The following is a 13,286-nucleotide window of genomic DNA, read 5'->3' as shown; positions in this document are numbered from 1 at the left end:
TTTGAAACCTGGTGTACTTTGATTGACTGCATGTACTTTGTGAAGTGAAAACAAGTGTTAGTTACTGAATAATTTCATTTTGAGTCAGATTTCCAGTGTTTTGGTATAAAGTTGGTGTGTGCAGAGAAAGATGTGTTCTGTTTTGAAATGAAGAGTTAGTATATATTTAACAAAATGTGTTTTTGAGAAGAAAATTATCCATTTGGCCAGTTGTGTTTTGTAGGTGTGAGTTTGTGTTAAGAGTTTAGAAAAAGTAACTGAAGCATGGGTAAGCGCTTGTTAGCAATTGAAAAGAACTGTAATAGTGTAATGCTGTCACTGAAGTGAGAAATGGCAGCCCATCTGTTAAATATCTATCCTCTGTAGAGTCAAACTCATTGTGGACAAACCAGAAGACTACAGGGAAATGTTTTATAGCTAGATAAGACCAAAGTATCAATGGATCAATGAATACTGAATTAAACAATAGAATTCTAAAAGATAAATGCCAGGACATCTGTCATGTGCGAAAACCAATCCACATCTCAGAACTGCAGTTGTGTGCTGAGGAATGGAATATAAATCCTTCAAGCCACTGTAGACGACTGATCAGCAGTTACCAGAAACATTTAGTTTAGTTTAGCTCTTAAAAGAAATGCACAAGCGGATTATTTCTGTTTCATTTGTTTGATTGTAAGAGAGAAGAGCAGAATTTCATGTCATTTAATTCGAGTTAGTTGTAATTCTTGTTGAAATGAATTCATTGCATATTATCAACCACTTTGCCACTGCTCTTTATTCTGGATCTGCTGCCCCTAAATGTAATGTGATGAATGGAACGAGTTTATATTGCATTAACACTCAAGCAGGTGTCTTTGCATCCCAAGCTGCTGAACTGATACTGGCTACATCTAGTGGTAACTGGTGGTATTACTACCAAAGTTGAAACTTCAGGGTTTGGGGCTCCGAGGCCTCGAGGAATGGGCAGCTTGCAGGGACACAACTATGAACTATGGTGCTAAAGTGTCTTGAGCAACCTCTCAACGCCAAAGACTTCCTAACCATGGAACTGCATGGCTTCAGCCCCCGGAGTGAATGGGTAAATCAGTAAAAGGGGATAAAAACTAAAGCGAACCCGCCAAGAAAGTGACTGATGCTAAGACCCCAGCATCATCACAGCTTGGAATCTTCAAGTCATCTTCTTAGAGCCGAGCACTCTTGCAAACAGATGAAAAGAAGAAACTTATGGTTATGGAAGGGTAGACAAAGCCCAGATTTGAAAATGTGTTTAAAATGGGCAGTACATGAAGTAAAATGAAAATTAAACCAATCAAAAACACTTCATGGGAGGCCAATGTCTGAGACAGAAACACTGACAATGTTTTTTTATTTTATTTTTTTTTTTGCTAAAATACTACAGGAGCTTCTTATGGCCAAGGGTTTACTTACTTTTTCCTTCTGATTACTCAATTATGGTAAATGGCCTTGCTTATATATAGCGCTTTTCTACCTATTGGTACTCAAAGCGCTTTACAGTCACAGACACATCTACACAAGCACACACACATTCACACACCAGTGCCACGCACTGGGAGCAACTGGGGGTTCAGTGTCTTGCTCAAGGACACTTCGGCATGCGGCACATTCCGGGGATCAAACCGCTAACCCTCTGGTTCGTGGACAACCCGCTCTACCTACTGAGCCACAGCCGCCCCATAACACTAAACACATGAAGTAAATATATTTCTAAAGGTGACGTGAAATTTTCACCAGATGTCAGTGAAAAACAACCCATGCAACCCACACATGCAAAGAAATCAAACCTTAGATGTTCATAAATTAAGTTAAATGTATTGAACACACTTACTTAAATTTATTTAATACTTTCTGCAAAAGCCTTTGTTGGTGATAACAGCTTCAAGACGCCTCCCATATGGCCAAACTATAGTTGCATGCATTGCTCAGGTGATTGGCTGGGCCAGGGCCATTCTAGCAGCTTTATTTACTTTCTCTGAAACCAAGTGAGAGTTTCCATGGCTGTGTCTTTGGGATCATTGTCTTGCTGAAATGTCCACCCTCGTTTCATCTTCATCATCCTGGTAGATGGCAGATTTTTGTCTCAGTACATTTTTCCATTCATCCTTCCTTCCATTATATGAAGTTTGCCAGTGCCGTATGCTTAAAAACAGCCCCACACCGCGATGTTCCCACCTCCAAACTTCACTGTTGGTATAGTGTTTTTGGGGTGATGTACAGTGCCATTTGACCTCCAAACATGATGTGTATTATGGCATCCAAAGAGTTCAGGTTTGGTCTCTTCTGACCAGACTATACCCTCCCAGTATTTCACAGACTTGACTAAATGTTGTGCAGCAAACTTTAAACGAGCTTCAACGTGTTTTTTTTCTTCACCAATGGAGTCGTGCGTGGTGAGCGTGCATACAGGCCACGGCTGTTGAGTGCATTACTTATTGTTTTCTTTGAAACAAATGAACCTGTTAATTCCAGGTCTTTCTGAAGCTCTTGGCTCTTGGATAACTCTTCTGATCATTCTTTTAACTCCTCTATCAGAAATCTTGCGAGGAGCACCTGGTTGTGGCCGGTTTATGGTGAAATGATGTGTTTCCACTTCCGGATTATGGCCCCAACAGTGCTCACTGGAACATTTAGAAGTTTAGAAATCCTTCAGTAACAATGCCATCAGTGTGTTTCGCAACAATAAGGTTGCAAAGGTCTTGAAAGAGAACATCATAAGATGTTGACACGTTGCCAATGAGACACCTTTTTATTGGCCGTCAGTTGGACCTGAACCAGCTGATATTAATCTGCACTGACCAGGGGCAGGATTGCTTTCTATTTACTGATAGATTTCAGCTGGTGTCTGAGCTCTCCGTGCCTTTTTGTTCATATGTTCAATACTTTTTGACCCTGTGTCATTCCACTTAATTTATGGACATCTAAGGTTTGATTTCTGTGCATGTGTGGGTTGCATGGGTTGTTGCCGACATCTGGTGAAAATTTCATGTCAGTAGCACCTTTAGAAATATATTTACTGAGAAAAATGGTGGTGTTCAATACTTATTTTACCTGCTGTATGTCCAAAAAGCCAACAAACTGATGCCTTTTGAAGTACACTGAAGGAAAGCTTCTGTACTCTTAGTTCACATTAACCTACATATCTGCACCATATCTGCACCTTTACTTTTGTAACTTTTATATTAAATCAGTACAATCTCAAAATAATGTGGTTTTGATTTGGATTTGTCACCATGTCCTATACTGTCCATGTAATCTATAGTAAACAGGCTAATTCCATATTGATGCCGACTACTGAGACGAGAACATTCTTCAATGTCCACTAGCTTTTTCAATAATCAACTATTTTTGAGCAGCGAACGGATTGAAACGTTTAAAGCTCTAATCACAGACTGTGCGACGACTTTTGCCAAACTATGGACAAACTGAGACTTTCTCCAAGTCTATGTTGTTTCAGCATGTTTTTTTAGGATATGCTATGACCTGGATGACTGAGAACCTTTGCAGACAAGGAAAAACTCATTGATTTATTCATCTTCTGTAACTGCTTGTCCTCCGGAGGGTCGTGGCGGGGCTGGAGCCTATCCCAGCTGTCATCGGGCGAGAGGCGAGGTAAACCCTGGACAGGTCTCCAGTCTATCAGGGCTAACACAGAGAGACAGACAACCATTCACACTCACATTCACACCTACGGCCAATTTAGAATCACCAATGAACCTAACCAGCATGTCTTTGGATGGTGGGAGGAAGCTGGAGTACACGGAGAGAACCCACGCAGACACAAGGGGAACATCCAAACTCCACACAGAAAGGCCCCAGTTGACCCATGGATTCAAACCCGGAACCTTTAAGGAAAAACTGTTCCTGACAAAGGTTACTCAAAATACACCCATCGGTCATCTACTAAAGATTATACTCTTGAGGGTCATGGGGGGCTGAAGCCTATCCCAGGTGTCCAGGCCATAGTGTAGCTCATGGTTTGAAAGAGGAGCAAGGACAGTCATATGTCAAATTGGACAACCCCTCTTTGGACACGGGACATGGGCCGAGATATAATCTGGCATCAAGTCTAAACATCTGTCCCCAAAACGTTTCACCCCGTTCAGACCTTAACACTGGAGTCTCAGGTCAGTAATGGGTCATATGAGTAAAATTCACTGGAGAAGGAAAACATGATCAAACCAGTTTCCTCCATCCCATGTGAGAATCTGGTTAACAGACTCTAGTCACGCAATTTTCAGATTGGCACCACATATAGATGTTCCTATTTAAACTCCAACTCTCCACCAGTCTTTTACAAGACCAACTTGCCCTTGTTTCAGCAAGTTTTAGATTTTTATAGACCAGGGTTGAATTAATCGTTCCTCTGTGCGGTCACGACAAAACAAACATGCGAAAACACCCACTTCATCACCAGGCAGACAGTGAGGCCAAATGGTTAGCCATCTTTATTATGAAACAATATTGGGACCACATCAAATAGGTGTTACATGGTGGTTTTTCTTGGCCACTGCAGTCCCTTTCCATGTCCTGCCACATCCCCGGACAGCCAGCCAGCCCTCTCTCCCAGCTACCTTGGAGGCGCTTCATTCTAGGACCGTCTCTAGGAGCCGATATTCACTGAAGCCGAGTGCATCTCTGTCCAGTTTCTCTTTCCCCCTCTCCTGATAATTTGGGACCCATCCAGCTGAGTGCAGCTGTGGTACGTCTCTGTGTTTGGTAGATGGCTATGTTTGTGATGTGGCCGTGGTGCCCGACGGCAGCGGTTATGGGGGTTGGAGGGGCATGCATGGAAGATTCAAATAATAAATCAAACACATTCGTTCCCACTTTCCCACGATTTTATATCTCAAGTGCCAAATCAAAACAATTTAAAGTGGAAAAAAAGCAAATGATTATTCAGGAAAAGAAAATCACATTAGCCATTTGTTAAGCAGTGAAAAGCTTTAACAGCGTGGTTTGAGAGTGCAAGTGGATCTGTGTTGCAAAAAAAAAAAAAATCATCAAAGGAACAAAAATGTGGGGATAGTGCACTAATTTGTCTTTGAGGGTATGCTAATAATAACAGGAGGGTTGACGTGTTTGAGACCAAATGTTCTAACTTTGACAATGAAGCATCCTCTGTCACCTATTCAGAAAAGAATTCAATTTGCGTTCAGCATGCCATTGTTTGTTTCTGTGTTGCGGGACACAAACTCGGGGAAGGAGATGTGAGAAGCACTGCTCCACAAAGTGAGTGAGGGGAACATTACAGTCAGCACACTTCCTATCACCTTACATTTCAGCTTAAAAGTTTAACGGGGCAAATCACAAAAAAAAAAAAAAAAAAAAAAAAGAGCAAATCAGCGGGTTATGCTGCTCTTCAAAAGAAAATATAAATAAATAAAACACTTCAAGAAATTATGTCTGAGATCTATTTAAAACCAGAGCTGTTTGAATAGAGGATAAGCCAACAGAAAATTACCACAATATTCTGAGTTTTTCTATCTAACTCTTCATCTGAACGTCGTGTTCCCTTAGCATTTCTTTATTCCATTTTTAACTTTAAGAAAGAGTAGAAAGTTAGAAATGGTCTGGAGATTTATGGCAGAGGAAGAGGAGGGAGAGGAAGCTGTCTGATCCACAGAGAGTCCCGAACGGGGAGCAGGGTTGAGGCGGCCGCCGCCTGGCTTCAACTGGGCGGCTCCAGGGGCAACATGGAGGAAGAGTGGTGTTGAGGGAATGGGGGGTGAGCAAGATAGATGGCAAGGTGTGGGGGTGGGGGAGCGGGAAGGGGGAGGAGGGGAAAAAAAGATCAGTATTTGGTCAGGCAGGTGAGACAAGAGGAGAGGAGGGGGAGGAAAAAGACAGAGTGAGGCTACGCGCTCGTCAAGTGATCAGTCCATTGGCCGCTTCTCGCCGTGTTTCTTTGTAAACTCTTCCGCGTTCTTCAAGAATTTTTTACGGTCCTTTGAGTATTCTTCTGCTAGGTCTGCCCTCAGGGGGTGCTCCGGCTGGGGGTCGTTCACCAGCGCAATGAGGGACTGAATTACTGCAAGACACACACAAACCAAGAAATCTAGTGAGATTGGATTCTCCATTATACATAGCATGCAAGGAGCCTGTTGGTGGTACTTTCTCTGGGGGCCCCGGGCCACCGTGTTCTACTGCTCTGGTCCAGAAACCAGGATGTCATAAAGCAGACCACGTTTCTGGGGTTGGAGGCTATTTTTGGGCGAGCCCCAGGAAATGATCTCACGATTCTTGCACGATCGGCTGTTGCAATTGCAGAGGTAGCCCGATCAGACTATTTAGATGTCAGCAGATAATGACTGCCGCACCCTTAAGTACATTTTCTTTGCTTCACTTCATTTTGCTAAATTTATTATCCAAATGTGACTGTATACTTGCTCAACATAGCTTATAACGCATAATGAAACCCACAGGATCTTTGACGCTTCCTTTGTTCGTGGTCTGCTATATGGATTTACAACACCTTTGCTGAGTTTTCACAGATTAGATAAGGTATTCAGGTGTCGTGGCTTTTTAACAACTCCTGGTTATTTTTACCAATTTGGCACAGGCTAGTGGTCGAGCTATCTGATGTATGTGATAAGCCCTCCTGAGTTTTATAGCTCTCACAGCTATTAGTTTTGTGCGGATATGACTTTGACCTTGCTGCAGAACTTCCTGCATATCACGCTCACAACAATAATTCATTTATAACCTCAAAGACATGCAAGTCAGAAGGTAACCAGTCTGTTAACACTGGCGTACAGCATGAGATCCGTGTGGGGACAAAAGCGGCATGTTGCAGACAGTTTACACACATCTCATTCAACGTTTTCTTTATTTTTATTGTTTTCTACATCGTAGACTAATATTGAAGACATCAAAACTATGAAAGAACACATATGGAATTATGTAGTACACAAAACAGTGTGAAACAAACCAGAATATGTTCTATATTTTAAATTCTATGATGACAGCTTTGCACATTCTTGTACACAATCTTTTTCCACAAATACATGGCAGGTGTAACCAAAAAGTCCAGATTGTCTAATGCCCATTCCTTGTGTCTCTCTTGGCCCACGCTACTCTCTTCTTCATGTTCTTCCTCAGCAGTGGCTTCTCTGAGTGAACCAGGCCTTCATGGTCAAACGGCTGCGGTTTCCTCTGAACAGCTAATGTTGACATACGACTACTTGAACTCTCAAGTATTTATACTAATCTGAGGTGCAGTTCATTTGAGGTTTCTGAGGCTGGCAACGCTGACAACACTGACTGGGCTGTAGCTTTTGTTGCTTGTGGTGTGAACACACCACAGGGAGGCACGGAACTGCAAAAACTCACTTCTGACACACCTGTTTAGTGACCACCTCATGAGGTTGACTGAGATAATGCAAAGAATGTGCAAATATATCATCAAAGTATAAACATATTCTGGGTTGCTTAACACTTTTTTTTTGTTTGCTACTTCATCCCATATGTGTTGCTTCATAGTTTAGATGTCTTCAGTATTAACCTATGATCTAAAAAAGAAAAAACATTGAATGAGAAAGTGTGTGGTACTGTTTTATAAGACTGTGTACCATGTACTGAAATGTAGTACTGACTTGTTTTATTTTTTAATAATAATCTCCAATTTAGATTATTTCATTCATATTGTACTTATTTAGGTTACATGTACATCCTACACATTTAACAAATTTACTGTTGTTCTAAAAAATGTTCAGCCCATGATACCGACAGTGCTTTATTTGAGTACTACAACTTGTATTAGCACTTTTATCGAACACTTCCATCCAAGTTTCTGCTCTCTGCAGACACATGGACATAATATGATGGGACTGAACACAGAAAGGGATCCCGTAGCATCAGTTTGCTTCAAGGAGCCACTCTGTATCACTTGCACAACCCACCTTGGTCAGTTTTGGTGGCAGGCTTCCAGTTCTCTGCACTGATCACAGGCAAGCACACCTGGCCCTTCTCGTCAATGTTTGGGTGATAGATCTTGGTCTTGAATGTGATCTTGGGAGGCTTGAAAGGATACTCGGTGGGGAAAATGATTTCGATCCTGAACGCACCTTTGTCATAAGGAGGGTTGTCCTGAAAAGTGAGTGAAGGAAGTTAGTAAAATAAACGTGGCAGATGTCAAAGCAGTCAAACAGGAACGGCCACTTACAGGAACAATGAGCCCTTGCCATGACAATAGATTTGATTCCTCAACTTGAATGTTTCTGAAGTTTTTCATTCCAGACATGCGAATCTCTTCGAGTTCCTGAAAGGAAAAGCATACAATTGATATAACGTTAAAAACATAAATGCAGGATGGCCATTTTCTGGAAGGAAGTTTTTATTGTCCTGGCTTCTTCCTTCTTTTGGTAGTGTCAATGCTGTCCTTTTTTGTCTCTTTTTGTCATTCTGTACACACAGTAAATGGACAGTTAGTGAATAATAATTGTTATACTTGTCTGCCTTGTTGCATGTGCTTGTCTGGGGGTCAGGACAACCGCTAGTGCTCTTGCATAACTTTTATTATACTCACCACATTCAGTCTGGTTGCATTTAAAACAAACTGGACAAATATTTCAGACTGAATTTCAGATGTTTGGGCCGATGTCTGTTTTGGTTTTTGACATTTAAACTTTTTATTTTTGTCAAGTTGTTGTCAACCCAAGTTAAGTATTCTTCACTCATTCTTTTAATAAGAGTCTGAGTTACAAACTCAATAAAATGTACACATAGGTTGATGGAAGAATGACAACGAGCACAAATCAGTTTTATTAGGCTGGTGTAGTCAGACTCAACTCTTAAGTCTGGTACCACTCCATTAGGATTTCATTATGTATATGCATTATCTTTTAGAGAAAAAATACCTGTGCATGCTTTTGGACAGTCCATCAACTAATCAGAGCAACAAAGTATGTGAAATAAGTGACTTAGGCGTTCTCGTTAAATGCCTTTTGTCCTTTGAAGGTATTTCTCTTTAAATTTATTTTTTTTTTTACAGTCAGGATAGTGGACTTTAAACATTGCGGTTCCCAGACGGAAGCCATTTTGTTGTAACCAAATTCAACTACACAACGTTCAGGTAATGTGTATGACTATGTCATTCTGCTGTCCATTACCGCATAAAGCCCACCTGAATGATGTGATTGCACGTCTATGTGAGAGGAAACACAGCAGATACAGGGAGGACATAGAAACTCCACATAAAAAGACAGCAGTGGCCGACAGGTTAGAACCCAGAACCTTCATGCAGTGATGCTAAAGATTTAGGGAACACTAAAGATTTCAATCTTTTAGTAAGTGTGCAACCACTTCTCAAGGGTTCTTTCAGTTTTGAGGGACTGTTTGCGTTACTGCCCTCTGCAGGTTAACAGTATTAACAACTGTAATAATCTCAAGTGTCTGGGTCTCTGTTTAATGAATTTCCTTACTTTTCACATTTGGATAAGGGATTTTGTAGTTAACAGTGTGACACGCTGATGTATTCTATGTAAATCAAAATATTTATGTCATTGATGACATCAACAAGTCATTGCAGTTCTAAGGGAAATATTTCTAACCATTCTGCAAAATGATCAAGTTAAGCTTGACTAATTGAGATCTAGCAATTATGTAACCATTGACCTAGTTAAAATGTGTAAGACTGATATTCAGCCACTGACTGCTGAGCTGAGTCTTGTAGATCCTGTTGTCCCATGTTTTGTAATAAGTTTGGTTTCTAGATGTTAACCCTGAGACACGTTGGTCTGTGAAAAGATGCTGCTATCCAAGGCAATACTTAACCCAAGGCTCAGTGTTTTACACTGATACCATTGTTGGTGTGCTGTCATGTTTAAACTTGCTCATATGCAGACTGTCACTGACTTTGGCATATTCCATGTTATGAGCACAAAAACTGCCACACATAAAATGCAGGGTAGTATGTTTTTTAATCCTGTGTTGGAATACTCTGGAGACATGTTGCTTCTTCAAAATCACTTGCCAGTTCATTAGGAACAGTAGTTTAAAAAAAAAAAAAAAAATGCATTCTAATAAAATACTCCTGCATGTAATCCTATCTGCTTAAAGCGTAGGGTTTACAAAATGTGTCTAAAATAACAGAAAGGTTTTGATTCAACCGTGTTTTCATTTTGGAGGTTTTGGTTTGTAGGTACTACTGAACTGTATTGTGTTGTACCAACACATGCTCCTATTATTTTGACATTTTAGTCAGTGGGCTAGGCTGATAACAGAAACACTGTAGTTTTTAATTCAATACAGTGTAACAGCAAAATATTTTAAAGTGTAAAATGTTGTTCTATAACAGGTCTGGTTAATAAGTACCACGCCTGTCTTTATGGGCCAACAGCAATGACATTGCTCATGACTTTTACTTTCATATAGCCGAAAAGCTTCCTTGTTTCGTCAATGGCAACTCGTGACTATTCCATACAACCAGTGAAAATGGGAGCCAAGAACACATAATACGTTTATATACTAACAAAAACAGTGTCTATCAATGGAAATATGAATTGGGTTGACTTCTTTTTTTCTTTAATCGTGCAAACACCGACTGAGCTTTCGACACCATTATGCCATCATAGGGGTAAAGAAATCATATATCTTGTGTACTTATGAGCGTATATGCGTTTATTTAAAAAAAAAATCACTTTTAGTTTCCCAGTTTAGCTCAACTCCGTCGAGTGATTGAATAAGTGGCTACCGCCACTGAGTTTCGTTCTCTGTGGTTTCACTTTTGTCTCGTCGACGCTCGCCACCATTAACGGCACTACTATTAAACCACGGTAAACTCGTTAGTTAGCGTATTTAGTAGATTCAACGTAATATCAATTTAGTTGGGCAAAGATAGCAGATGGCTGTAAGAGAACCAAACAGCGTTGCGATAAATAAATTTAACACAGGTTCACGCACAACACGTACAACGTGCTACTGCCGCGTAAGAAAACGAAAGGGACTTTCTGTCTCTGTAACAAAAAACATGTGTAAACTGTGGATTTACTCAAGTTCATTCCTCGCCCATTCGCTAATGACGAACTCCAAAACCGGGCTAACGGGGTTTAGCTGCTAGCTAGCTAGCAGAAACGCAAGTATGAGATAGCAAAGTTAGCAGGTTAGCAAGACGCCTTATGCCGTGGAAATTAGCACACGGTGTTACGCCGGCCACAGCGCACGCACTCCATCGATCACACAAAACACGTCTGCCCGACGTCCTCCACCCGCTAAAAAACTAAACATGAGCTCAATGATTGTTTTTGAATACTGCTTCTAGACCCCGTGGCCTAATTTACCGGTGCTTTGCTGCCTAACGTTAATATTTGGTAGGCTAGCTGGGCAGTAGTGACCTCTCGTTTTTATTAAATCTACAGCTAAATACGGGTACTAATTGTGACTTCACACACCGATATTATCTTAAATAAGCCAAAGACAAAGAACCAACGAGGCCACGAATCACTAATGCGCACTCACTGATTACAAATGATCTGAAAATAAGGGGATCGGAAGATTTACCTTGGCCAGCCTCCTGCTCGCCGCCATCTTGAAATTACTGTGTGTTCCCAGAATACACAGCGCGGCGAGTATGAGTCTGGTCCTCGTCCTGTTACTAAAGGATCAGCTCAGCCTCTTATATCTGTTCAATCAAAACCAAGGAAATCCCACAACTTTCTGCGACAGAAAACCCCCATCACAAAAAAAAAGAAAGTTGACCTATTTTACAAAAGGTTAACAGTGTTAAGAAGGCTAATTTTCTGGCTGCTTCTTCAGATCGATGTAAAAATTGTATTTGACATGTTTTTAATTATTAGCTATATTAAATTTTCTAATCCAAGTAAGTAGTTCAAGTAATAGTAATAATAATAATCTTTATTTATATAGCACTTTTCAAGTCAGCAGTAGAAAGTACTTAACGAAGACTCAAAAATAGCAATTTTAGAAACAGGTGCATAAAACATAATAAAAACATTAAATATCTATCTATCTATCCAGCTGAGACTTACTAGAACCAGAATTATATGATCTCTTTACCTGGTTTTGGTTAAGATCCTGGCAGATGATTTGTGTACTGTCTGACGTTGTGACATTGGATATTGAAAATGTTTCTGAGAAGGATTGGACTAATTTAGTTGAATTTCAAAACTTAAGTTAGTGACAAACCAGACACTCAGGTTTCTCACAACACCACCGATGTTGTTGCAGAGGAAACAAGCCGAGGTAAAATTAGTTTTATCAGCTGCTGCAGTCCAATCACGCAGATTTCAGTCTTGTCTGAGTTCACCTGCAGAAAGTAGTTACTCCCATGTTTGATGGGTTAACAGCCTAAAAGTGGAATGAGACAATATGTGTCCAAGCATGTACAAAGAAAACGAAATAGGTTCTTGAACTGATCCCTGAGGTACACCATACACCACATGGCATAGAGAGAAACATGAAACCTTCTACTAGCAAAGAACTACTTGAGTTTAGAAATCTCTCCTTCCTGTGTGGTAGTCTGTAAATCCAAACATACAAAAAGATACATATAATACAAAATTTAAAATAACTAGTGCAAATGTGCAGTCCAAGATTTTAGTCTATGATTATAGACTCCTGTCAGCTTTCGAAAGGAGTCTGATGGCAGTGGGGACAATGGAGTTCTGGAATCTGTGTTGGGGGTGGGTAGGATCCTTAGTGATGGAGGCAGCTCTCCTGTAGCCTCTGCTGGTAGATGCTCAGATGCTTCCAATCTGCATCCCTCAATTCTTTCAGATTGCTCTGCTCTCAGTCCCCAACATCCCTCCAGTGGCCCTGTACACTTCTAGCCCTCTGTATAAATAACAGTCAAAATTCATTGTACAAAATAACTTTCACTTTAAAAATTCCACATTCATATTCTGTATCATGTAGTAGTAGTTGTAATAGTTGAAGTAATCAATCAGTAGTTGTACTACAAATAGAAGTAGGTAATGTCTGGCACAATGGCAGGCCTACTAGAAGAAATGCATATCATTTCTCCGTGCGTTTTCATTAACATTGTAAAAGTGTCAACGGCTCAAATCTTGGATGTTTTTATCAGAAAAATACAGAACTCTGACTTCAAAGTCAAATGTTTACATTTGACCAGTTTATCAGTTTACAAACTGATTGTTTGAGACACAAAGCAGGCCTCGCGAAAACTGTGTCTTGTACACATAGCATATTTGCATCCGAAATCTGCAATTCTAGAAAAAGATGCAGTTAGATTTTTTGTGTTTTGCATCTGCTCCACAGAAAGGCGTCACCCGGAAGTAGTCACGCTGGGCGGC

At 40.5% G+C, this 13,286-nt stretch overlaps 1 protein-coding gene across 1 annotated transcript; it reads right to left on the bottom strand.

Moving 5' to 3' along the window:
* Positions 1–4,435: 4,435 nt before the first annotated feature.
* LOC311492669 (ubiquitin-conjugating enzyme E2 L3) lies at positions 4,436–11,578 on the bottom strand. The gene is made up of 4 exons (XM_084551008.1): positions 11,515–11,578; positions 8,180–8,275; positions 7,917–8,103; positions 4,436–6,046 (listed from the first exon to the last, which is right to left on the bottom strand). Exons 1-4 carry the CDS (start codon positions 11,539–11,541, stop codon positions 5,892–5,894), a joined length of 465 nt encoding a protein of 154 aa, XP_084407134.1. The 5' UTR covers positions 11,542–11,578; the 3' UTR covers positions 4,436–5,891.
* Positions 11,579–13,286: the final 1,708 nt, after the last annotated feature.

Source organism: Chelon labrosus, assembly GCF_963514085.1.
Source record: "Chelon labrosus genome assembly, chromosome: 9".
NCBI classification, from domain to species: Eukaryota; Metazoa; Chordata; class Actinopteri; order Mugiliformes; family Mugilidae; genus Chelon; species Chelon labrosus.
Note: the sequence above shows the minus strand (reverse complement) of the source record. Positions and strands in the feature narration are given on the sequence as shown.

Bases quoted from the DNA above. Each gene is read 5' to 3' on its own strand.
- LOC311492669 (XM_084551008.1), bottom strand. From the start codon at position 11,541: ATGGCGGCGAGCAGGAGGCTGGCCAAG. The intron at 8,276-11,514 runs GTAAATCTTCCG...TTTTCCTTTCAG, and splicing joins CGAGCAGGAGGCTGGCCAAG to GAACTCGAAGAGATTCGCAT. The intron at 6,047-7,916 runs GTGGGTTGTGCA...TGTGTCTTGCAG, and splicing joins TGCCACCAAAACTGACCAAG to TAATTCAGTCCCTCATTGCG.